The 27,241-nt window shown below is 44.1% G+C and overlaps 1 protein-coding gene across 1 annotated transcript in view; it reads left to right on the top strand.

The window, feature by feature from the left end:
- Window positions 1–26,099, top strand: part of LOC139376785 (cytochrome c oxidase assembly factor heme A:farnesyltransferase COX10) — a 73,299-nt gene extending 47,200 nt beyond the window's left edge. The window contains exons 5-7 of the mRNA XM_071119712.1: window positions 18,442–18,512; window positions 22,207–22,439; window positions 24,768–26,099. Of these exons, the coding sequence (XP_070975813.1) occupies window positions 18,442–18,512; window positions 22,207–22,439; window positions 24,768–25,210 (747 nt within the window). The 3' untranslated portion in view covers window positions 25,211–26,099. The remainder of the gene's footprint in view (window positions 1–18,441; window positions 18,513–22,206; window positions 22,440–24,767) is intronic.
- The last annotated feature ends 1,142 nt before the right edge of the window (window positions 26,100–27,241 follow it).

The raw sequence follows: 27,241 nt of genomic DNA, 5'->3' as shown, positions 1-27,241 counted from the left end.
ATGGTTGAGGGATTTAGTAGGCGGAGAGGTGTAACCCTTACCAGCTCCATATGTCTGGTCTGAGTCCGTCTCTACAGTGGCCTATGTCATGCACATGGTGCCATGCGGACCAGAGAGAGATCTGGTTCAAATGTTTCAGTGTGTTTCTGAACTCTGCGCCTTTTGTTAATGTCCCCCATAACCTCCACACACATGGGGCAGAGTGCAATACACACACACCCCCTTAGATTCCCCTCTGGTGATCCCAGTCATGTCAGCACGCCTCAGGATCAGAGGCCTATGGAAATGGCTAGCTGTAGAACCTCAGACGGGACGGCTGGCAGATGTTCCTGTCTTCCGTTTTATCTCTGACCCCACGGCCGCCACTAACAGCATTGCCATCAGCCGTTGAGGAAATGCGTCCTTTGAAATCAATGACAGCTGCTTCACTGCCGCGTAGCGTCACGTCCAATGAGAAAGGAAGTTGATTTTGATTGCATATGACCTCGACTAGCAACAATTTAAAGAGGCTACTTGCGAAAAACTGTACCAAAGCTATTGTGCTTACGCATAATCAATGAATATGCTACAGTACTTGAGGCAAAATAGAATAGAGACACTTCCTCTCTGCTCTCTCAACAATGTGCTCTGTGTAGCAGGTAAATCATAACGTTGACGCCACGCTGATGGCAAGGCAACTTGACGAGTATAGTGGAGCTGAATAAATATTGTCCTTTGCACAGCCTCTCTCTGTCTCGTTCTCTCGCTCAATGCCAGACAGTCCTCTTATTAACCCCCTGCTGTGTGCTCACAGTTTAATAAGCACTCTGGAAGACTAATCTGGTAAACAGGTTACTCAGGCCCTAGTGAGAAACCACAGCATCGCTCACATAGCATTGCTCCAACACTATACTGCCAACACTATACTGCATTGCTCCAACACTATACTGAGTATACAAAACATTAAGTACACCTGCTCTTTACATGACACAGACTGACAAGGTGAAAGTTAGGATCCCTTATTTTCTCTTGTTACATCCACTTCAATCCATGTAGATGAAGGGGAGACAAAATACAAAGCATTTAAGTGCATTTGAACGGGGTATGGTAAAAGGTGCCAGGCACACCAGTTTAAGTGTGTCTAGAACTGCAATGCTACTGAATTTTTCACACTCAGCAGTATCAAGAATGGTCCACGACCCAAAGAGGATATCCAGCCAACCTGACACAACTTTGGGAAGCGTTGGAGACGACATGGGCCAAGCATCCCTGTGGAACACTTTTGACACCTTATCGAGTCCATGCCCTGATGAGTTGAGGCTGTTCTGAGGGCAAAAAGGGGTGCATCTTAATATTTGGAAGGTGTTCCTAATGTTTTGTACGCTCGGTATACACTACTGACTCTGCCTTAAACAACTGGCTGCAGGGGCAGTATTGAGTAGCTTGGATGAAAGGTGCCCAGAGTAAACGGCCTGGTCCTCAGTTGCTAATATATGCATATTATTAGTAGTATTGGATAGAAAACACTCTGAAGTTTCTAAAACTGTTTGAATTATGTCTGTGAGTATAACAAAACTCATATGGCAGACACAAACCTGAGAAGAAATCCAAACAGGAAGTGGGAAATCTGAGGTTGGTCAATTTTCAACCCAGACCCTATTGAATACACAGTGGGATATTGGTTATGTTGCACTTCCTAAGGCTTCCACTAGATGTCAACCGTCTTTAGAAACTTGTTTGAGGATTCTACTGTGAATTGGTACCAAATGAGAAGGGAATGAGTAAGGTCTGCCATGAGCTGACCATGCTCTGACCATGCGCGTTCACATGAGGGAGCTCTGTTCCATCGCACTTCTGAAGACAATGGAATTCTCTGGTTGGAACATTATTGATGTTTTATGTTAAAAACATCCTACAGATTGATTCCATACATTGTTTGACATGTTTCTACGGACAGGAGCGGAACTTATTGACATTTCGTCTGCAACTAGGGAACGCGCTTCATGACTTTGGATTTGTTTACCAAACGTGCTAACAAAATGTCTTATGTCTTTATGTCTTTGGACATAAATGATGGAAATTATCAAACTAAATCAAACATTTAATGTGGAACTGGGATTCCTGGGAGTGAATTCTGATGAAGATCATCAAAGGTAAGTGAATATTTATAATGCTATTTCTGACTTCTGTTGACTACACAATATGGCGGATATCTTTTTGGCTGCTTTGTTGTCTGAAAGCTGTGTTCAGATTATTGCATGGTTTGCTTTTTCCGTAAAGTATTTTTGAAATCTTACACAACAGATGCATTAAGGAGAAGTGTATCTATATTTCCATGTCTAACAATTGTATTTTCATCGACATTTATAATGAGTATTTCTGTAAAATGTGGCTCTCTGCAATATCACCGGATGTTTTTGGAACTAGTGAATGTAACGCGCCAATGTATACTGAGACTTCTTTATATAAATATGCACTTTTTCGAACAAAACATATATGTATTGTGTAACATGAAGTCCTATAAGTGTCATCTGATGAAGATCATCAAAGGTTAGTGATTAATTGTATCTCTTTGTGCTTTTTGTGACTCCTCTCTTTGGCTGGAAAAATGGCTGAATTTTTCTGTGGCTTGGTGGTGACCTAACATAATCGTTTGTGGTGCTTTCGCTGTAAAGCCTATTTGAAATCGGACACTTTGGTGGGATTAACAAGATTACCTTTAAAATGGTATAAGATGCATGTATGTTTGAGGAATTTTAATTGTGAGATTTCTGTTTGAATTTGGCGCTCTGCACTTTCACTGGCTGTTGTCATATCAATCCCGTTAACTGGATTGCAGCCCTAAGAAGTTTTTAAGCAACTTGGGATGGCAATGGCACCCTATTCCCTGTGTAGTGCACTAGTTTTGACTAGGGCCCATAGGTGTATATATGTTAGCAAATGTTGGCTCGTGCTAGGTATTCTAAATCATTGGGTGTCTGGGTTTGTCCAAACAGTATATCGGAGAGAGTTCACCCTACAGGTTGAGGGGTTTTTGGAGAGCTATCAGGTGCTGTTTTAAAGAGGGCTGGCGTATACAAGAAGCTAGAAACCCCCTCCCCCCACGGATGTTTGTAGTTGGAACAGTCTCCATTTCCATTGAGCTCCAGTGTACACTACAGTACAAACAGGTGACAGCCCCAACACGTGATGACTTGGTGTTTTTGTTGAGTTTACCATATGTACACAGTGCACCTGGGTTTCCCTCAGTACAAAGATAAAAAAAGAGAGAGGGGTTGATATTGTACAGCTGCGTGTGTGTGTGTGTAATGTTAGCAGATCTCTTCTCTTTCCCCGACCTCTGTCGCACTCCTGTTGCTTTTGTGTGGCCTGGCTGGCGGGCTGTTAGTCGTGTGGGGGGTTGGTAGGGCAACCCCTCTCCCTGTGGGAGTGAGCGGTGCACAATGGGTGCGGGCCTCATAGACACAGGTATGCGGTTACTGTTTAAACACTGTAGCACCGTGGTTATGATTGACGCCTGAGGGAGGCAGCTGCTTTGAGGTGTGTGTTGTAATAGTGTCCATTCTGACAAGACTGAATGGTTAGAGTGGGGCCCACACAGTTCACATTCACGTTGCCCTTGAGGGTGTATGTGTGTGGGACTGATAGCTTTGGCATCCACATGGTTTATCTCCTAAGTGACAGGTATGTTCCATCTAGCCTTTTATTAAGCCATTATATACTCTGGCCAAGCGGCGTCCTCCAGACTCACCCACTTAGACACAATGGCACTGCAAAGTCTGTTCATCTCGCCAGACATGAAAGTTCTCGAAGACCCGCTGTGTTTTTTTAACCATCACTATAAATCAGTGTGAAAAAAAAGCATATATTTTTCCTCTAAGTCGACCACAGGAAGAGGAATTGCCACACACACACATACTTCACAAGGCCTGTTGTCAATTGAGACTTGGTGGTGGTTGGAGGATCACGTTTTGTCTTTGATTCCCCCTGGATCTGGCAGCTGTAGTGTCTGTATGCTACCCCATCTCCCCCGCTCTCCATGGTCTCGCCTCTGTTTTCCGCCCTCGTCATCTGGTGGATAATTGTCCCTGCAGCGGTGTCAGGGTGTGTGTGTGTAATCAAAAGCAGCACAACCCCTCCATAGCTTCCGGTGCAGCTCCCCTCTGGACCCCCTTTCAGTTTTACACCATGTCCATCAATCAAACCACGCCGAGTATCGCTGTGAGCTCTGTCTTCTTTCTGTGAAACCTCAGAGGATGTGAATACTACAGTCTAGAGACTGACTCTGTATCATATCACAATGACAGGCTAGACATAAAACTTACAGCTTTAGCTGTGAGCCTCTTAATGGCTGCGTCCCAAATGGAACCCTATTACCTTTTACACTACGATACTTTTGACACACACTCTATGGTATCTGATCAAAATGAGTGCACTATAAAGGGAATGGTGTCATTTGGGATGCAGACTTTTTACAGAGCTCTTTATGGAGTGGTCAAAAGCCACCCACGGACCCCCCCACCTCACGCCAATCCCACCCCAACAACCAGCATACAGTATCCGTTCTCTATGTTGACTAGTAGTATGAAGCTGTAGCTTGGAGTATTGCTTCTTCAGCATTTGTAATATATTCTCTGTGAATCGGGTTCTGTTTTTTCCCCCGTTTAGAGAAATTATCCATTTGAAGTTGTTTGCCATAACCAATAGCTTTTTCTCATTATCAAAATAAATGAATTGTGTGGTCAAGCCAGTCCTCCATGAGAGCAATTCAGTTTGTCATTCTCTTAGCAACCTAAATGCTTCAACCCAACTCTTTGAATAGTCCAACAAATGGAAGCTCTCTGAGGGCTACCTACATGGTGCAATTCTCATGTGAAGACTTTTCCTACAAGCCCAAAACTTTGATGGAGAAATGGTCTCGTGAATAAAATGTATTACATAAAATAATTAGAAAACATCTCTATATGTAGTGTGATTTTAGTGAAATGTACCTTTAAACCCAATACTATTACCATAGCAAAACACTATGCAGTGTGTGTGTGTGTTTTGGGATTTTTACCATTAAAGACTATAAGCAGAGATGGGACCAAGTCTCAACTTTTTTTAGTCTTGAGTCAAGTCCCACATTTCACAGCTCAGGTGGAGTCAAGTCACGAGTCCATCATTTTGGGTTTTGAGTCCTCAAGTCAATGGTAAAGTGTTTATTGCTAATTTCATTGCAATGCATCAGTGATTTTGGACCCACAAGTTTTACAAACTGCATCCCTTTTTCCCACACAGTCTTTGAATGCAACGATTTTTGGGACCAATGCAAATGTGGCACCACAGGTCCCAGATTGGTGGGGCAAATTGTTTTCAATGGGGCCCAGAGCTTTTCCTAATCTCGTAACGGACACAATGACTGCAATAGAACTCACAGGGCTGAGCTTGCTTTATGCAGTCTTGCATCATATAGGCCTATGCAACTGCAATTAAAAAGTAACTCACACAGTCTATTGTTTGATTAATTTCAGTTAATCATTTTGGATTGAAAATGTCAAGGTAGCGTAGCCAGCCAGCCAGTTTGAATGTAGCCCAAACCAAATTTGATCACATTCACATTTTCTCCAAACACAAATAAATGGGCTATAAATAGGCCACATAACATTACCACTTTGTTTACTCTGTCCTCTGGCCGAGAGGGGACATGGCGCATTGGCTGTAGCCTATGTAGCTGTGGGCTGCGGTTATAAGTAGCCTAGTGGATCAGACTGAGAAATCCTCTCCTTTTCTTCCCATACAGTTTAGGTGTAGGCTGCTGCAACATATCTGTCAAGAGTTTTTGCTTGTGTATGTCGGGAGTGATGTGTTATCAAGTTTGCTAAATAATACCGGAGGACCGTGTAGCGGCGACCACTTTGCTAGATGACGTGCTTTTGTGCCCGGCCTGCACAACCTGCGATTTACTGTGAATCTGATTGGTAAAGACACAACCGAATGTGCAGAACCTGCAGCACTCCGAAATAAAGGACAGATAGGCAAGTCTCAAGTCATACTGCTCAAGTCCAAGTTAAGTCACGAGTCATAGATGCTCAAGTGGAAAGTGTTTTTTCTCTTTGCCTCGTCAAGTCTCAAGTCACAGAATTTGCAACTCGGGTGGTACTCGAGTCCAAGTCACGTGACTCGAGTCCACATCTCTGACCAATAAAGACCATGGCTGCATTCCAAACACTTAAAAGACACGCCCTATCCCCTCAGCCCTCAAATTAAGTGGACACGACTGATGATGTCTGATGAGTATACACTTGTAGGGCAAGGGGAGAGGGATGAAGGAATGGTTTTTAAATGGAACACCCTTACCTGGAAAGTTGTCACTTGTTCATCGCGCAATGATTGTGTTTTCAGCCACCGGTAGCTTGTGGGTTCTTTATATGCGCTACAGTCAATTATGAGTGCATGTCTACTTATATGAACTATATAAATATTAATATACACCTACTGTGTGATAGCTGGCTAACTAACATTAGCTACTTCTGAAGAAGGAAAACGTTCCAAAAGCTAATGAACAAAAACAGAATTACTTTTACAAGACGTGTTTGTGCATTAGTAGCACAATTTCGAACTTATTTACATTTGTTCTTACTTACACTTGAATGTTGACTCCATATTGACGTTGAGGTTTTAAGTTTTGGTTGGCTTTTCTTAGCGGATGTACAATCATTGCGAATTGAATTCTGGGGCGTTTCAGGCCCCGAAGTGAACATCATTGTACACTCGCAAACTCCATTAAAAACTAAGGCTGAGGGGCTTTACGTTGCATTTGGACAGATTACAAACATGGCCACGGGGATTCTGCTGAGGGCCGAGGGCTGTCTACTTTGAGTTTGAAACGCAGCCCATAACATTGAAACCATTAGAACTGCTGTTGCCATGTGGTTTGCTTGTTCACCAGGAATGGACTAACTAATTGTAAAAAAAAAAAAAAAAAAAAAAAAAATTTTAAGGGGATAAATCATACACCTTTGTGTATGATTCATACACCTTTGTGTATGATTCATACACCTTTGTGTATGATTCATACACCTTTGTGACCGTTTCCTGGACACAAATTAAGCCTAAGAGAATGACAAACTAAATTGCTTTCATGGAGGGCTGGATTGAGTTGTGAGGATGACCATACAATCTGTTTTCACCATGAGCAAAAGGTATTGGTTTTCTACCCAAAGTTGCAAAAAAATTATGTGATCCATTTTTAATGAACACAGGAAACTGCAATATGTATAAAAGTAACAGGAAGAGCGTCATCTAGTGGGCACATTCCACACTAATTTATGGTAAATATTGCAAGCGACTTATCACTTCAATGGCTAATTTCTCTGAATAGGGAGAAAAAAAACATCACCAGATTCACAGGGAATACATAAAAAATATGAAGAAACAATACTCCAAGCAGCAGCTCCATAGGACTTGTCAACATAGAGAACCGATACTATATACTGGTTGCTGGGGTGGGCTTGGCGTGGGGGTCCATGGGTGGCTTTTGATAATTTTTTGGGATACCTTGTGTCTTATTGTTAGTGAGAATGATGGTCCAAATTGGATGTTAGGTACTATATTTATTGTAGATTATATGAATCCTATAAATTAAAATGGCCAATTTGGGTACAATCAATTGGCTTAATTTCTCAGAAATCAAATTATATTTCACCAAATGTTTTTAGAAATGCTAATCTTATTTATTTTATGTACAACAATGTATTTGGAATAATCTGAGATGGTGGGTGTCAATTCTCTTGTACTCTTTGAGGTAGAATGACTTGTTCATTATGATATCAGTTTGACATTCATGGCACTGGTGATGTGATTTAGGCCAGTAGGACGTAGTCTCTCCCTCCGAGCATTCTGTTTTACAGGAAGAGACTAGGAGAACAGGAAGTGATTAAGTTGTCAGGTGGTCATGTTTTTGTGCCAATCAGATTTAAAGAGCTGATTTGATACTCCATTACTTTAAACAGATTTGAACTGCTCCGGCTCTCTTTACCTGCACCTACACAAACGTGTGTTCACACACACAGTAGAATGGAATGGCATAATTGTTTAAAGCCGTGGACCCATGTTTGGAGCATATGGGACTGTGTGGTTGTAGGGAAGTAATGACAAGGGGCTGAGAGGAGAGGGCTGGTAGTGATGTGATCCAGATGATCCAACTTAAAAGGCAGAGAGGAGGAAGGCTAATAGAGGGGGGACGCTGTGAAATGACGACACACACTGTCAGCACACAGTGGGCTCACTGAGTAGCTAGAATAGGACACCCACATCAAACCAGGGCTCCACGGAGGACTAGCACAAAGTCAAACCAGTCAGCTCATTCAGAAATCAATTGAGAATACCTCATCTATTTCAATTCTAGAATTTGAATTTAAGTAGTAAGCAGGATACAGAATTGCAATTAGTTTTAAGGAAAGGAAATATAGTTGCATTAAATAAAATTCAAATGCCTCTTCTAATCTATATTAGGTGTAGTCATACTTTTGTTCATGTAGTGTACAGTTGAAGTTGGAGGTTTACATACAAATTAGCCAAATATATTTAAAATCAGTTTTTCACAATTCCTGACATTTAAACCTAGTAAAAATTCCCTGTCTTAGGTCAGTTATGATTACCACTTTATTTTAAGAATAACTACTATTAAAATAATAGTGATTTATTTTAGCTTTATTTCTTTCATCACATTCCCACTGGGTCAGAAGTTAACATACACTCAATTAGTATTTGGTAGCATTGCCTTTAAATTATTTAACTTGGGTCAAACGTTTCGTGTAGCCTTCCACAAGCTTCCCACAATAAGTTGGGTGAATTTTAGCCCATTCCTCCTGACAGAGCTGAGGTTTGTAGGCCTCCTCACTCGCACACACTTTTCAGTTCTTCCCACAAATTTTCTATAGGATTGAGGTCAGGGCTTTGTGATGTCCACTCCAATACCTTGACTTTGTTGTCCTTCTTATGGGCAGGTGGGACGGTATCGTCCCAGCTGGCCAACATCCAGTGAAATTGCAGAGCGCGAAATTCAAACGACAGTATTATAAATATTTAACTTTCATACAATCACAAGTGTAATGCTTCAAAATAAAACTTAACTTCTTGTTAATCCAGCCGCTGTGTCAGATTTCAAAAAGGCTTTACGGCGAAAGCAAACCATGCGATTATCTGAGGACAGCGCCCCGCGTACAAATACATGAAAAACATATTTGAGCCAGACAGGTGCAACACGAAAGTCAGAAATAGCGATATAAAAAATGCCTTACCTTTGATGATCTTCTTCTGTTGGCTCTTCAAATGGTCCCAGTTACATCACAAATGGTCCTTTTGTTCGATAATGTCCTTCTTTATATCCATAAGAACTCAGTTTAGCTGGCGCACTTCAGTCAATAATCCATCCAGATTCCCTCCGTCGAAATGCATACAAAATGAATCCCAAACGTTACTAATAATCTTTTCCAAACAAGTCAAACAACGTTTATAATCCAACCTTAGTATATTTACGTATTAGGGTACCTATCAAATTTTAGATGGAGAATCGTTATTGTCTTTACCGGAGAAAAATACCAAAGAACGCACTCTCTTTCACGCGCTTGGAAACACTACAGCCAAAATGGGAGCCACCTAGAAAAACTACAATTTCTGGCTTATTTTTTTCCAAAAAACAGCCTGAAACTCTTTCTAAAACTGTTGACATCTAGTGGAAGTCCTCTGGGTTTTGCCTGCCATATCAGTACTGTTATACTCAGACAATTTTAACAGTTTTAGAAACTTCAGAGTGTTTTCTATCCAAATCTACCAATTATATGCATATCCTAGCTACTGGGCCTGATTAATTAATAGTCAGTTTACTTTGGGCACGCTTTTCATACGGACATCAAAATACTGCCCCCTACCCAAGAGAGGTTAAGCCATTTTGCCACAACTTTGAAAGTGTGCTTGGGATCATTGTCCATTTGGAAGAGCCATTTGCGACCAAGCTTTAACTTCCTGACTGATGTCTTGAGATGTTGCTTCAATATATCCACGTAAATTTTCCTTGCTCATGATGCCATTTATTTTGTGAAGTGCACCAGTCCTTCCTGCAGTAAAAGCACCCCCACAACATGATGCTGCCACCCTCGTGCTTCACGGTTGGGATGGTGTTCTTTGGCTTGCAAGCCTCCCCCTTTTTCCCCCAGTTCTATTTTGTTTCATCAGACCAGAGGATATTTCTCCAAAAAGTACGATCTTTCTCCCCATGTGCAGTTACAAACCGTAGTCTGGCTTTTTTATGGCGGTTTTGGACCTGTGGCTACTTCCTTTCAGGTTATGTCAATATAGGACTCGTTTTACTGTGGATATCGATACTTTTGGCCATGTTTCTTCCAGCATCTTCAAGGTCCTTTGCTGTTCTGGGATTGATTTGCATTTTTCGCACCAATGTACATTCATCTCTAGGAGACAGAAAGCGTTTCCTTCCTGAGCGGTATGACCGCTGCGTGGTCCCATGGTGTGTATATGTGCATACTATTGTTTGTACAGATGAACGTGGTACCTTCAGACGTTTGGAAATTGCTCCCAAGGATGAACCAGACTTGTGGAGGTCTACAATTGTTTTTCTGAGGTCTTGGCTGATTTATTTTTATTTTTTCTCCCATGATATCAAGCAACGAGGCACTGAGTTGAAGGTAGACCATGAAATATATCCACAGGTACATCGGCAATGGGCTCAAATGATGTCAATTGGCCTATCAGAAGCTTCTGAAGCCATGACATCATTTTCTGGAATTTTCCAAGCTGTTTAAAGGCACAGTCAATTTAGTGTATGTAAACTTCTGACCCACTGGAATTGAGATTATGTGAAATAATCTCTGTAAAAAATTGCTGGAAAAATGACTTGTCATGCACAAAGTAGATGTCCTAACCGACTTGCCAAGACAATAATTTGTTAACAAGAAATTTGTGGAGTGGTTGAAAAACGAGTTTTAATGACTCCAACCTGAGTGCATGTAAACTTCTGACTTCAACTGTATATTTGTATGTGGACAGCTGCTCGTCGAACATCTAATTCCAAAATCATGGACGTTACTGTAGTTTTTTCCCCCCATTTGCTGTTTTTACACCCTACATTCTTCAGGGAAGGCTTTCCACTAGATGTTGGAACATTGCTGCTGGGGCTTGGCTTCCATTCACCCACGAGCATTAGTGAGGTCTGGCACTGATGTTGGGAGATGAGGCCAGGCTCGCAGTCGGCGTTCCAATTAATCCCAAAGGTGTTTATGGGGTTGAGGTCAGGGCTCTGTGCAGGCCAGTCAAGTTCTTCCACACCAATCTCGACAAACCATTTCTGTATGGACCTCGCTTTGTGCACGGGGGAATTGTCATGCTGAAACAGGAAAGGGTATTCCCCAAACTGTTGCCACAAAGATGGAAGCACAGAATCAGCTAGAATGTCATTGTATGCTGTAGCGTTAAGATGTCCCTTCACTGGAGGAAGAGGTCTAGCCCTAGCCATGGAAAAACAGCCCCAGGCGATTATTTCTCCTCCACCAAACGTTACAGTTTGCACTGCATTTGAACAGGTAGCATTCTCCTGCTATGCGCCAAACTCAGAATCGTCCATCGGACTGCCAGATGGTGAAGCATGATTCATCATTCCAGACCACGCCTTTCCACTGCTCCAGTCCAATGGCGGCGAGCTTTACACCACTCCAGCTGACGCTTGGCATTGCATATGATGATCTTAGGCTTTTGTGTGGCTGCTCAGCCACGGAAACCCTTTTCATGAAGCTCCCGACTGACTGTTCTTGTGCTGACGTTGCTTCCAGAGGCAGTTTGGAACACTGTAGTGAGTGTTGCAACCGACGACAGACGATTTTTACACCATACAAGCTTCAGCACTCTGTTCCCGTTTTGTCATCTTGTGTGGCCTACCACTTTGCGGCTGAGCGGTTGTTGCTCCTAGACGTTTCCACTTCACAGTAACAGCACTTTCAGTTGACGGGGCAGCTCTAGCACGGCAGAAATTTGACAAACTGACTTGATGGAAAAGTGGCATCCTATGATGGTACCATGTTGAAAGTCACTAGCCCCTTCAGTAAGGCCATTCTGCTGTCAATGTTTGTCTATGGAGATTGCATGGCTGTGTGCTCAATTTGATACACCTGTTTGCAACGGGTGTGGTTGAAATATATACTTTTTTAATATATAGTGTATATCTTGTATATAATACATCAAACATGTTGCTATATATAAACTCAGCAAAAAAGAAGTGTCCTCTCACTGTCAACAGTTTGTTTTCAGCAAACTTAACATGTGTAAATATTTGTATGAACATAAGATTCAACAACTGAGACATAAACTGAACAAGTTCAGTTTGTCTAACGTGACTAACAGAAATAATGTGTCCCTGAACAAAGGGGGGGGGGGGGGGGTCAAAATCAAAAGTAACAGTTTGTTTCTGGTGTGGCCACCAGCTGCGTTAAGTACGGCAGTGTGTCTCCTCCTCATGGACTGCACCAGATTTGCCAGTTCTTGCTGTGAGATGTTACCCCACTCTTCCACCAAGGCACCTGCAAGTTCCCGGATATTTCTGGGGGGAATGGCCCTAGCCCTCACCCTCCGATCCAACGGGTCCCAGACGTGCTCAACGGGATTGAGATCCGGGCTCTTCGCTGGCCATGGCAGAACGCTGACATTCCTGTCTAGCAGGAAATCACGCACAGAACGAGCAGTATGGCTGGTGGCATTGTCATGCTGGAGGGTCATGTCAGGTGTCAGGATGAGCCTGCAGGAAGGGTACCACATGAAGGAGGAGGATGTCTTCCCTATAATGCACAGCATTGAGATTGCCTGCAATGACAATAAGCTCAGTCCCATGATGCTGTGACACACTGCCCCAGACCATGATGGACCCTCCACCTTAAAATCTATCCAACTCCAGAGTACAGGTCTCGGTGTAAAGCTCATTCCTTTGACGATAAACGCGAATCCGACCATCAGCCCTGGTGAGACAAAACCTCAACTCATCAGTGAAGAGCACTTTTTGCCAGTCCTGTCTGGTCCAGCGACGGTGGGTTTGTGCCCATAGGCAAAGTTGTTGCCGGTGATGTCTGGTGTTGGACCTGCCTTACAACAGGCCTACAAGCCCTCAGTCCAGCCTCTTTCAGCCTATTGCGCACAGTCTGAGCACTGATGGAGGGATTGTGCATTCCTGGTGTAACTCGGGCAGTTGTTGTTGCCATCCTGTACCTGTCCCCCAGTTATGATGTGCGGATGTACCGATCCTGTGCAGGTGTTACACGTAATCTGCTGCTGCGAGGACGATCAGCTATCCGTCCTGTCTCCCTGTAGCGCTGTCTTAGGTGTCTCACAGTACAGACATTGCAATTTTTTCCCTGGCCACATCTGCAGTCCTCTTGCCTCCTTGCAGCATGCCTAAGGCACGTTCACACAGATGAGCAGGGACCCTGGGTATCTTTCTTTTGGTGTTTTTCAGAGTCAGTAAAAAAGGCCTCTTTAGTGTCCTAAGTTTTCATAACTGTGACCTTAATTGCCTACCATCTGTAAGCTATTAGTGTCATGGAAACTGTGTTTACAGATCTTCATTGTAAAGAGGTTAAAGTAATGTGGAGTTTTATGAATTTTCTTTGAAAGACTGGGTCCTGAAAAAATAATGTTTATTTTTTTGCTGGGTTTATGTAGAGGTCCTGGGCTGGTGTGGGTACACGTCGTTTGCATTTCTGAGGCCGATTGGACGTACTGCTAAAATATCTAAAACAACGTTGGAGGCGGCTTATTGTAGAGAAATAAACATTCAATTATCTGGCAACAGCTATGATGGACATTCCTGCATTCAGCATGCCAATTGCACGCTCCCTCAACACTTGAGACATCTGTGGCATTGTGTTGTTTGACAAAACTGCACATTTTAGTGGCCTTTTATTGTCCTCAGTACAAGGTGCAGAATTTGAGAGAAATAAGCTTTTTGTGCATATGGAAAATGTATGGAATCTTTCAGCTCATGAAACATGGGACCAACACTTTACGTGTTGCGTTTATATTTTTGTTCAGTGTATATCCTCTATAAAGACGACAGTAAATACAAAACTTGTTTAGTTTGCCTTGGACACATATTTAAGTTGTACCTGTCTTTGGCAGTGGATAAGCAGTATGTAGAAGTGTTTGTACTAAACCACCACAAGGGGTGGCTGGTTGAAGGAATTTAACAAGGTCACAAATAAGTATTGAAATGCACTAACATGCTTTTCATAATGTCACCACTAGATGTCAGTATCAGCATTTGTCTTGAGTAGATTTACTACAGTGTTTACAACAAAGGTCATGTAAACAAACACTTTATGGCAACCATTCAACTCAGCGGAAAATCTGTCTCCCTCCAGCAGGTGGCGTTTTTTTGTTTCACCCACCACGCAAGGAGTTTTTGTATGGAGGTCAATGAGTGTTGAATTTGGTCCAAAAAATGAATGGCTTATTTGCTACGTATGGTTGATTTGATCAAATAGAAGTTTTGTTACGCTTAAGTTGTTACGAGTGTACTGATATAACTAGTGTACGTGACATCCCGGCAAAAAATGTATATTGTTGTCTCGATGGCTATGCATATTATTGGCATGAGGCTAGTAGCATACCATCTCTCTCCATTGAATACAGGCGTTTGACGTCAACAACCCTCATCAAATATTCAAAAAATGGTAACAATAATGAGATGTATCCACCAATTCAAAGAAAGGATAGGTGGGAGCTAGCCCGCCCACCGTACCGCTTTGTGGACAGCGACACCCATTGTTAGGGCAGAGAGACAAATATCTTGTCAGTCTATCCATAATCTTTGGTTATAACAAGCAAAAGCTAGCTGGTCATTACGACAATTTTGTCTTACAGAAACCATATCTATTTTACACTGTTATTCAATACAAAAGGTAATGGCTATACATTTCAATTGCAAATGGAATGCGTTGATGGCAGAACATTTATGCAGGCAAATGCTTGCCGCACTGGTTTGTCACACATTCTGATTTAGCTAGTGCACATGGCCTGAAGGATAGATCTGCGCCAACTGTCTTGCTTTTTGATTATTTCATATTTCGGAAAACTAACAAAATAAGCCCCACTAGCTAAGGTATTAGGCCCAGACACTAACAGTTTTCACTTTGGCGCCTGTCCAGTTTTGGCACATAAGTAGCACCGATTGCTAACTAGCTAAGTTAACCTCCTTGCCGGCTAGCTAGCCAGCTAATGTTAACCAAGTGAGAATGTGATGAGGACAGGGCTGCTTGCTTGGTGATGTGTACTTTTGATTATTTACGTATTCTAATATGTTGGCTGTGGCAAGCTACTCACCATGCCTACGTTCTCTCACGTTGTGACCTCGGGCTGAATGATGTTCAATGAACATCTCGTAGAGTGCCCTCTTCAGGTTACCATTGAAAATGTCAAAAAATTGACCGCCATTTGTTTATTCTATGTATATAATATAGGCGCTTTATCTGTGGAATAAAGGCCGATACAAGTGTGTCTGTGAAAAGATCAACCGATTTTTATCGGTCGGGCTCTAAGTGATTTATTCTTTGGTAAATGGAAGTCATAGAAACTCATGTTCTATGACTGACTGAGTGGAATTAAATTATACTTCCTGTCACTCAAACACAAATTACAATTCTACATCCTGTGGGATTGTGGCCAATTTTGAATTTCAATTAATGAGTTGAATGGTAGTGAATAAATAAAAAAATCTGAATTGAATCCAACCCTGCTCCAAACACTAGGGCTGTATTCCGGGATACTCTTCTGCACTCCTGGTATTTTTGCACACATGCCTGTAGGGAAGGGGGAGCAAAGCAGAGGTACAGTTATGTGGGTGTCAGAGTTTTATGTGCAGGTCAGAATGACGTCGTTATTGGAAACTGAAAAGATTGTGATTTTATGTGACCAACGAGCAGTCCAGCATGTGAGCTCTTGGTCTGCACGAGGGACAGTTCTGCATGTGAGCTCTTGGTCTGCACGAGGGACAGTTCTGCATGTGAGCTCTCGGTCTGCACGAGGGACAGTTCTGCATGTGAGCTCTCGGTCTGCACGAGGGACAGTTCTGCATGTGAGCTCTCGGTCTGCACGAGGGACAGTTCTGCATGTGCGCTCTCGGTCTGCACGAGGGACAGTTCTGCATGTGAGCTCTTGGTCTGCACGAGGGACAGTTCTGCATGTGAGCTCTCGGTCTGCACGAGGGACAGTTCTGCATGTGAGCTCTCGGTCTGCACGAGGGACAGTCCTGCATGTGAGCTCATGGTCTGCACGAGGGACAGTCCTGCATGTGAGCTCTTGGTCTGCACGAGGGACAGTTCTGCATGTGAGTTCTCGGTCTGCACGAGGGACAGTCCTGCATGTGAGCTCTTGGTCTGCACGAGGGACAGTTCTGCATGTGAGCTCTCAGTCTGCACGAGGGACAGTCCTGCATGTGAGCTCTCGGTCTGCACGAGGGACAGTTCTGCTCTCGCCCTGGCTGCCGCTCCAACTGCAGTACAGACCTCTCTTCTCCCTCTCTCTCGCGGCCCCTGACCCCCTGACGCGTTTCCTGACCCAGGAAATAGAATTAACACCTCAGCCTGAGTCCTGGGTCCCATAGCCGCAGCCACAGCTGTTCCCAACCCAGGCCAGCCCGTCATCAGCCCCAGCACAGCAGACTTCAGCTCAAGAGGGAAGGGGAAGACTGACTTTATATGGAGCTTAGCTTATCCCACCACTAACTTTATCCCTTTGGGTGGCTGTGAGCTTATGTTACACAACCTGCCACTGAAACAAAATGAAATGCATCAATTATCAACCCCACACTCTGTATGAAGCCTAGGCCTGACCAGTTGCCCACCTGTTTCAAGCGTATATCGTAGTCCACAGACACTGAGACGTGATAGTCCAGCGTCCCATTGTGACATAGCTACGCGGCTCTGAGAACACCATCCGCGGGGGCTGAGGATGCGGTTCCGGTACGCGTCCTCTATTTATTTGAATGTGTTAACAGTTGGAGAAATTGCTTAAGCTGCACGGAGAATTCAAAAAGTATGAAGGCCAACGGTCCAGTATTCTAAAACACTGCTATGCGTACGCTACAAGTTTTGTTGAGGGCCTCGTTACACCTACCTGCTAGACTGGTCATGAAGTAGTCAGGAATGTTTTAGTCATATCTGTAGTACAAGTGATTCTTTTGAGGAACAATTCAGTGTGCCTTCCCCTTTTATAACGTATTTCGTAGGCAGACACAGAACACGGGTGAATCCTGCAAGTTGCTATGCAACCTCTCATCTATCCAAAAAGGTTTTCCTTTCCTGAGAAAGCAGCATATCAGGTCAAGACGATCCATTCCTTTAGGTCTCCAGAGGGGACACACCGACAGGCCAAGCTGACAGACTTCCCTGTCATAGATAATGCAAAGAAGTCTCCCCCCCGCTTTGCAACTAAAGTGGTATGACCCAACTCTCCGAAGGCCTCTAGCGAAATATAAATGTACTCTATATGAAACGTATTACCCACCACGGGTGTTTTTAAATATAGAGGCTTTTCTATGTCAAAAGGACCGTAAATTAAGGAAGGGGGAGATGGAGGAGAGAAGTGTATTATCTGTTTATTTATTTTATTCCAGCCATATTTCAGAAGTAATGGATCTTAATATTCTCTGGTTGTCTGGACTCTGGTCTGAGTGCTCTGTCTGTTTTCATCATTAGGGTGCTGGCTCAGATTTATGTACACACACACATAGGCCTACACACATGTACACACGTACACATACTAGCTGGTTCCTGCATTTAAGCGCCCCATGTGTTTGCGTTTTAGTCACACATAGCTGATCTCTTGGGGCCACTTTGAAGCAGAGTAGATCATAAAACAGAAAAATGTTGTTTTTCACATAATCCCCCCCCTATGTACCCTAGACCCCAGCAACAACCTCCTAACCACATCCCACCTCAGTCCCCGTTCTGCGACGTGAAGGGCCGCTGTTCTGCTCAGAGATTTGTCTTGAGCTGCTTCCCTCACGTTCTTTCACTGCAGATGTCCGACAAATACATTGCTGTGTATCTTCCCCTGTATGTTTACCACAATTTAGCCTCATTTTGGTCATGAAAAATATCAGAAAACTTTTCCCTAAAAGTTTTGTAGCAAAGCCTCTCATGCTCCCATAGAAGATGATATTGGTTAAGACCAAAACTATGCCAGAGAGATAGGATTATGAAAGTGCCACTGACCAGGTGTATGTGGTGATGGGTGACATAGCCAGGCAGTTTAGGGAATGGTGGGTTGACAGGATGAATGGTTACAAAGAAGAACTTGAAAGGCCTCTGAATATGAGCTGTATGTTCGTCCTTCCTTTCCTTCCATCCTTCCTTCCTTCCTTCCTTCCTTGACTTCTCCATTAACCCATACTCTGTTCTCTCTCTCTTTCTCTCTCCACAGTACTTTGAGGTGCCCTTTGACTCCAACATGAACCGCACAAAGAACCGGCCCCTGGTCAGGGGACAGATAAGGTAAACTTACAATTGTTATCTCTATCCCAAATGGCACCCTATTCCCTATATAGTGTCCTTCTTTTGGCAGAGTTCAATGGGCCATTGTCAAAAGGTAGTGCACTACATATGGAATAGGGTGCTATTTGGGAGATAGACTCTGTTTTTTTTGTGTCTACTTCTGTTTCTGTCTCACAACAATTTTGCATAAAATATATTTTTCACAATCATTCAACCTTTATTTCACACGGATAAAATCCCTTGACTTTGATACCTTGCTACCATCACCAAATACATTGCCACTTCCCTTATCATGCCGTCTCCATATTGAGTAGGTTATCTGATCAAGTGTATTACCAGTGGAGAAACTGGATCCTGCCACTTGGCGTAATAACAGCTCTGTGTTATTGCATGTCTCGTGATAACGAGGGGAGGTAGGGAGCACACCTTCAATTAGACAATAGTGCTGCAGAGCACAGCAACACCACCCATATCACAGATCCATTTACACTATTTTCCCAATTAGTTATGGTGCCAAGCCTGGGACAGGCTACAGGCTGTCTATACAGAGTAGCAGAGTACAGCCAGGAGCCAGGAAGGTTGCTGCCAATATCAGATCAGAAATAGTATGCCTGCAGCACCAACCAGTCCTCCCCTTCCACACCTGCCAGGTGTAACCTGATACTATTTATTGGCAGGCTGGGAGGAGGGTGTAGGCTACCTGTACCTGCTCTTTCTTTCTCTCTCTTCTCTCTCCTCTTTTTCTCTCTCCTCTCTTTCTCTCTCCTCTCTTTCTCACTCACTCTCGCTCTAGCCAGCAAAATAAATACAACTATTTTTTTCTTTGTTGGGCATAAGACTGTAAAAACACCAGCAAATCAGCTCCAGTTGATTTTAATTTTGGAAATCTGTTTTGAAATATTCCCACTCATAATAGAGATATGTGATTGTATACAAATCGAAGCAAGTTTTGAAATGACTATGCTTTAGTCAAATATATATGTTTAGGCTTCTTGCAGTCAATCTGTAGTATAAAATGATTTCTAATTATGTTCCGGCCCCATGACCATCCATTAAAGAAGAAAAGGTCCCGGGGCTGAATCTAGTTGATGATCCCTGGCATAGGGAACTCCAGGGTAAATGAGAAGACTCCTACCATAACAACTGTGAGATGCTGAAGCGCTGGTGTTGAACCCTGACCTGGCCCCATCTCCTCCTGTCCACAGTGGAATCCTCATGTGATGTGTTGTTTAAAGGGACACTCCTCTTGTTGAGTTGGAGATTTAGGATGTAAACTGTTCTCCAAACAGACCCAGGGTGCTGCCACTGCCTGGCTTTGTCCGTACATCCTGGTGTTGACGTGACTGAGGACTGTGTGTGACACACACACAACCTGTGGCCCGATGTGGACCAGCTGGATGGCTACGGCAGCATCCCAAATGGCACCCCATTTCCTACGTAAGGAATATGACCATAGCCTACGTAGTGCACTATATAGGGAATGAGGTGCCATTTGTGACGCAGACAACACTTACAGTCCCTGTCAAGCAAGCCCTCAGTATCTCACATTCTCACCCTCCATCCTCTCTCTCCAATCCTCTCTCTCTATCCTCTCTCTCTCTCGCTCCATCCTCGCTCCACCCTCTCCATGAGGCTCCCTGGACCCAGCTCAAGCCTAGATCACAAAGTATGTCCAATGAAGAAAAGTTGATTGAAAGTGATTTTTAGTCTAGTTTAATCTGGGTCTTCTAGAAGACTGTCCCTAGACAGCTAGATGTATAGCAGAGCATACTGGTGGATGTCTTTTTGATCATCTGTTTGGACAACTTTGCAGAGCTCTCCCTCTAATCTCTTGTTGAAATCTCAATGAGATGAACTCATTCTCTATTGTGGTGTGAGGTTGAAGACATTGAGGTTGCAGCATGTGGAGATTTTGGACCTTCGGTAAGATGGATGAGAGAGAGAGAGAGAGAGGACTCGGCTCACCACCGTCTCCTCTAGCACATCACACTCTTGTGTGGATCTCGTTTCAATTGAACACTGAGCCATTCCTTCGTGTAGCCCTCATTGATCTAAATGGAGAAGCCATGACACTCTCTTCCAGACACTTTCTTCTTGCCAGCCTGCCACCAACCACCCTCTCATCACGCTGAAGACACCCCTTCAACCCCCCAACGTATGCTCTTGTCTAAGTCCTCATTCTCTCTTCATTCTCTCACTCGAGCTTGAAGAACTTTTAGAGCACGTGTCAAACTCATTCCACGGAGGGCCGAGTGTCTGTGGGTTTTCACTCCTCCCTTTTCACTCCTTCCTTGATTGATGAATTAAGGTCACTAATTAGTAAAGAACTTCCCTCACCTGGTTGTTGTTTTAGGTCTTAATTGAAAGGAAAACCAAAAACCTCCTAGACACTAAGCCCTCCATGAAATTAGTTTAGTACCCCTGTTTTAGACCTGGGTGAAGAACTTGTAAACCTGGGTGAAGCACTTGTCTTAGCCCCCAGTTGTGGAAGGTAAGTTCCCTCTTATAGCCAACCAGCCAGCTACATGGGCTAAGTGCTGACTACCCCCCCCACCCCGGCTGACAGCGTTATGACTGGGACAGTGTCCAACTGTAAACTAAGGCCAGACAACCCCCTCCCCACAGGCCGGGAGACGCAGTCCTCAATTCGACCCCCACAGAGATTACCTAAACTCAGCGCGCGCACACACACACTTACACACACGACTGCCACATAAAACAGACATAACACACTAATCACATTAATACCCCATCTCCCAAAATAAAAGCCCATTTTCGCTTCAGAAGGCCTGCTGCGTTTGTTCAAGATTTTAATCTTCAAATCTCCTCCCTCTAATTTACAGCATATTTACTTGAACCAGCCCTGGAGTCAGTCGCTAGCTAGCTGCTTTCAATAAAAGACAGCGGGAGGAGGAGGAGGTCTTCATCCGGTTAAAAGCGGGAGCCTCTGTGGTTAGGGCTGAGGACGGTTTGATCTCTGGGCGTGCGTAATGCGTACAGCCTCGTAGCCACATGCTCATTGTCTTGCAGGGCCACTTTTATCCCTGACAAACGCTGATCACATGAGCTCTCCTCTAAGCCCATGTTTTCAGACTGAGTGCAGGACCGCCACTAACTGTCTCCGAGTGTGTGGCACTCGCTGTGTGTGTGTGTCTTTACATGGGACTATTGTCATCTTCTCCTATAATCTCCACAAGTCCACATATCTCAATCAGAGCATGATAACAATTGTTGTTCTATTCTGTCTTTCTGTGTCTTTAAGCCAGGTGTTCAGTATTCTGTGTCTTTAAGCAAGGTGTTCAGTATTCTGTGTCTTTAAGCCAGGTGTTCAGTATTCTGTGTCTTTAAGCCAGGTGTTAAGTATTATGTGTCTTTAAGTCAGGTGTTCAGTATTCTGTGTCTTTAAGCCAGGTGTTCAGTATTCTGTGTCTTTAAGCCAGGTGTTCAGTATTCTGTGTCTTTAAGCCAGGTGTTCAGTATTCTGTGTCTTTAAGCCAGGTGTTCAGTATTCTGTGTCTTTAAGCCAGGTGTTCAGTATTTTGAAGGAAGCTTAGCTCTCTATTGTATGCTGAATTTGTTGTTGGTGAAATAGTGTGGGGAAGTTGTATTAAGAGATGTCTCTATCTCCCTCCTGATCTCTCCCTCCTTATCCTCTCTCCCTCTCCTTCCCTCCCTTTCTTCCTCCGTCGCACAGTCCACTCCATGCGGTGGGCTTTGCCCTAGTCTGTGGTGTCCCTGGTATCACTTTGTTGACCCTGGCTGTGAACCCTCTAACAGGGGCCTTGGGGGCCCTCAACATCTTCCTCTACACCTGCTGTTACACACCCCTGAAGAGGCTCAGCATCATCAACACCTGGGTGGGGGCGGTGGTGGGGGCCATTCCCCCCATCATGGGCTGGACGGCCGCTACAGGTGCTCTGGACCCAGGTACTGAACTGGAGGACACGCACCCACTGTACGCCTCTCTGCTGGGTCCTAGTGTCCTCTCCCACACACACAGTCATGATACTTTGTCCTATGGATCTCCCTCACACACACACACAGTAATGATACACCCCATCTTATGTTTCACGATGAAGCAGCCGGTGTATGACGAGCTGTTCAAACTGAATATGTTGGTAAATGGGGGATTGAGGAGAGAAAAGGATACACCATACTTGTTCTTCCAACATTGGGTCAAAGAGCAGCTGTGTTGTGTTAAAGTTCATATGTTCATTTTAGACTCATGATAATACATTGGTGTTCGTTCCTACAGTTACATATGTTAAACTCTGATAAAGTGGTTCAAATCTGACACTTCAGAGCAATTTTATTATTTTCCAAACTAGATATCCAGCTAGTGGGAAATACACGGTTTATCACAGCCTAAATGAACCTACTGTGTGGTCACTCCCAGGAGACTTAGGAGCTAGGCTGTAGTGTAGACTAGAGGGAATGTCTGCATGTTGTATATCCATGTCTCCACTGAACTGCAGCTATTCTATAGGTTCAATTCTATTTCTACAGTTTGTCTTGTCATTCCAACACAATTAGTCTCTGCTTGACTCCGTGAGGCCTCTTTCACAACTGACATTCAACACAACAGAGTTTGTATGTATTTCACTGGGTTGACGAGGACCTCTGTGACCAGGCCTGACCCCCCCTCCCCCCCATTACGACCAGCCTTTTATTTACATACTCCATAACCCAGAGTCCCACGTTGCTAACACACACACAGTATTGTGTGTGTTTATGTTCGGCTAGCTGTGTGTGTGCGCGTGCGTGCACTTCTCTAGTGGATGAGGAAGGCAGAGCAGAGGGGGCTCTCCTCTCTCCTCTCCAGATTGTTTGGCAGACATGTTAAGTGTTCTGTTATGGCAACTGTGAACTGTGTTGCAGCTTGTCACCGGGGTCTCTCCGTAGGGTACACACACTAGTTTACACTCACCAAGCCAAGATCTTGGGACTTGCTCTCAACAAAATGTTAATCATGAATCTATGGGGCTTTTCACGTGGGAGTGAATGTGTTTTATTCCCATTGAACTTCCGCTGGGGGTTTTCTCTTCCCTTGGTGGCCCTCTTGATTCAATGACTGCTCTCATGCTATACAATGACATTCATGCCCTTTATGTAAGAAGGACCCCCTCAGTTTCGGCTATAAGTATGACTTGGACATTGGCATTTTAACCAGGTCAATTGGGGGTCATTTAAACGTTCAAAAAATAAAGTAATAAAATAATAGAACAGAAGTAAGTCTAAAGTGACAATAGTTACCATCATATGTCCTGTTAGCTGCTACTACAGGCTGCATATTGGCCTGTTTGATCACTGTGTTTGGTGAGATCGGAGAGGTTTGCAGTAGAGGTGCCTTAAGGCCCTGTTTTCCTACAGGATTTAGGCTTCTTTTGTGTTTACAAAACGCAAGAACAGCGGAGTGAAACAAAAGGAAACCCTGTATGTAACGCTCGGGTGCCTCTGCAGCGCTGCCGAGTAAGTCTTTGTGCCTCGGCGGCCGGGGCGGGTCTCCTGTTTCTCTCTCTGCTGCTTCTTGCTCTCTGGTGGAACGTTTACAACGCCACACCGTACACGTGGCCCCGGGCTGTTTGTTGCCCCCACACACACACAGGATGTGCAAGGCGAGCTGATGAATGGGTCTCTTTCTCTCTGTTTAACCACAGGTCTGAGAGGAACAGAACAGACAGAATGACTGGGGGATTCCTCCTCTCTGACTCTAGTGTCTACAACATTCATGTTCTCGTATTCAGTTACCCATTCACTCTCTCACCTCACAACATCTCCTGTATCGTGTACAGAGGCTGTGTCATAGGGGTCAGGGCAGTGAAATGTCCAGGAAGGATAAGTTGATTGAAAAAAGACGTAGATTCAGTCAAAAAGGAAATCAGTCCCTCCAGGATACTGCGTTGGCAAAAAAACAAATGTGCAAAGTCAACAGTTTCCTGCATATTATGCAACGCACTACGTCAAATCATCCCAATTCTGTGGCATACAACAGACCCATCACCGCAGCAAAACAAGAGGGTAATATGGTTCAATCAAGCCACATGTCAATGAACTTCTTCCCTCAGTGCATTTTTGTGACAAATTGGACAGAATCATTGCATATTGCTGTCCAAAATGTCAGAATTGCTGCAGCAAAATCAAGCATTTTTGCCCACAAATCCCTGCGAGAGGGACTGGGAAATTCAACACCAAGAGATTTGTGAATTCTCTATCTAGTCATTGTCAATATCTTCTCTTCTCCCTCCCCCTCTCTAGGTGCTCTGCTGCTGGGTGGCTTCCTGTACTGCTGGCAGTTTCCCCACTTCAACGCTTTGAGCTGGAACCTGCGTGAGGACTACTCCCGGGGAGGCTACCGTATGATGTCCGTCACCCACCCGGGCATGTGTAAGAGGGTGGCCCTGCGCCACAGCCTGGGTCTGATCGGTCTCTCGGCCCTGGGCCCTGTGCTGGACGTCACCACCTGGACCTTTCCTCTAGTCTCCCTGCCCATCAACCTCTACATCAGTTATCTGGCCTTCCGCTTCTACCAGAAGGGAGACCGCAGCTCCGCCCGCAAGCTCTTCTTCTGCAGTCTGTGGCACCTGCCTATGTTGTTGCTGCTGGCGCTCACCTGTAAGAAGTCCCGGACCGACAAAGAGGGCGTGGCCAAGACCTCGAGCCTAGCCCCAGCACCCCTGCCCCTCGCCGTGCAGAACTAGGATAGCCCGTTAGACCCCACCACCACATCCAACCTCCAACACACTGGCCATTACTTCTCCACCCACCCTTCGTACAAATGGAGGTATTACCTTACCATGTCTTCCTCCCTCTGCCTCTGTACCCTGAGAGAGAGGAGTACTAGGGACTGTGTGTATGTATGTCTGTGGACTTGTGGTGCTCACCAACTGCACTCTCCATGCCCTCAAGACAAGGGGACGGGGTGGAAGCAACATGGCTGAAATGGTTGATCAATGAAAACCACACATTGTGAATTCCTGAAATAACTTCAGAGTGTAAGGAATCATTTCAGTGTGTGTGTATATATGTATTTATAATGGAAGGCTGCCCTCTAGTCCCTGTCCATGTTGTATATGACTGTTGTTAATAAGAACGTTGTACAGTGTAAATTGCTCCTATGGATTCGCAATTGGGCCCCAATCTTGAAAGAAACCCATGCATTGTATCAACACAAGATGACGTCAAGAAAGAATTGAGAGTGAACTGTGATGGACATGAAGACTTGTAAGATAAATGAGACAACAGTACATTGAGTTACGTCAACATTTGTTCCATTTTTTTAAATAATCGATTAAGGAAATACGTATTAAAGAAACCTAGCCACTGCACTGAAATGCAATGATAAGTTATTACTTGCCTATATGTTACTTGACTGTAACGATTGCCTATGCCTCTTGGTTTTAGCTGTTCAGCAATCTCAGTGGAGGGTATTCTTCTGTCTGCAACACACTGCTTTAACTCTACACGGTTCACCTGCACCAAAACAAAAGAGAAAAGTTAACTTGTAAACCATTTTTGTAAGACACAAAAATTATTACAAATGTTCTCTTACAATAAACGTTTTATGATTTAACCAATTTATTTGATTTACTTTTTAGTCAGTTGATTGTCTAATTATTTCATTATACTGTGTCAAAAGTGTGTTATCATTGTTATCCATATTAAAGCAAATTTAGAGGGAGTTTCATTAGTGACACCAAGTCCTTCCCACAGGGGGCGTCATTCCTATCAGTGCAGATGATGTCATTGTGCTATCTGACATAAAAGGGATGAGTCTTACACATTTGTGTAGATATTCATCACCCACACACACACCACCACCACATGCCAGCTAGAAAATTGTGTTGGCATGGGCATGAACTTCGGTAATGTCAAGATTCAGGTTAATCGTAGCCTTAGTAGATACATATGTCCTGTTAGTCACATGAATATCAATATCACCAACACCTATTTAGCAAAACTCAACCCTCTGCTGTACCTGTCACTTAGTCCCAACACATGCTCCCCTTCCACTCTTTACCCTTAGCTTGTTTACGTTAAACATCACCCACCTCCATTAAACAATCCTGGTGTCCCAAATGGCACCCTATTCCCTATACAGTGCACTACTTTTGACCAGGGCCCATTTAGGGAATGGTGTGCAATTTGGGACATTTTCTCTTTACCTCCCCTTCCTTAGTTAAAGGGGGCTGTGGGATTTGTCCCAAGCATGCTGCAGAGGAACAGAACTGTAATATCCCCCGAAAGGGCTCAGAATGGATACAGTGTTCCATATCAGCACAGCTGTTACTGTATCGGCTGAAAAAACACCACCGCAACCTATGTGTGTCTGTGTGTTTCTCTGTGTCTCACTCTCTGTGTGTAGATGAAATGTCAGTTGCCAACCTTCTGAGGGCTCAGTCAGTGTGATTGCCTGCCTGTCACGTTTACAACATCCGCTCAGAGGAGGCTGCGAAAGCAGTGTGGTAGACTGGACCTCACTCGATTCCATCCACAGGGAGGCAAGGGGGTCTGCCTTGCCCCTGCGGCTCCCTCTCTTTCCCCTGCTGGGGTTTCCTCTCGCCCCTCGGTTCCTTCTGAATGGCACCCTATTCCTTAAATAGTGCACAACTGCTGACCAGTGCACTATGTAGGGAATATGGTGCCATTTTGGACGTAGACACAGACCTCTACTTCGCTCTCCCTTCCTATCTCAGATGCTGTACAAACTTCATAGGCATTTAATACAGCTC

This window comes from Oncorhynchus clarkii, chromosome 20 (assembly GCF_045791955.1).
Source record: "Oncorhynchus clarkii lewisi isolate Uvic-CL-2024 chromosome 20, UVic_Ocla_1.0, whole genome shotgun sequence".
In the NCBI taxonomy this organism is placed as follows: domain Eukaryota; kingdom Metazoa; phylum Chordata; class Actinopteri; order Salmoniformes; family Salmonidae; genus Oncorhynchus; species Oncorhynchus clarkii.
Note: the sequence above shows the minus strand (reverse complement) of the source record. Positions and strands in the feature narration are given on the sequence as shown.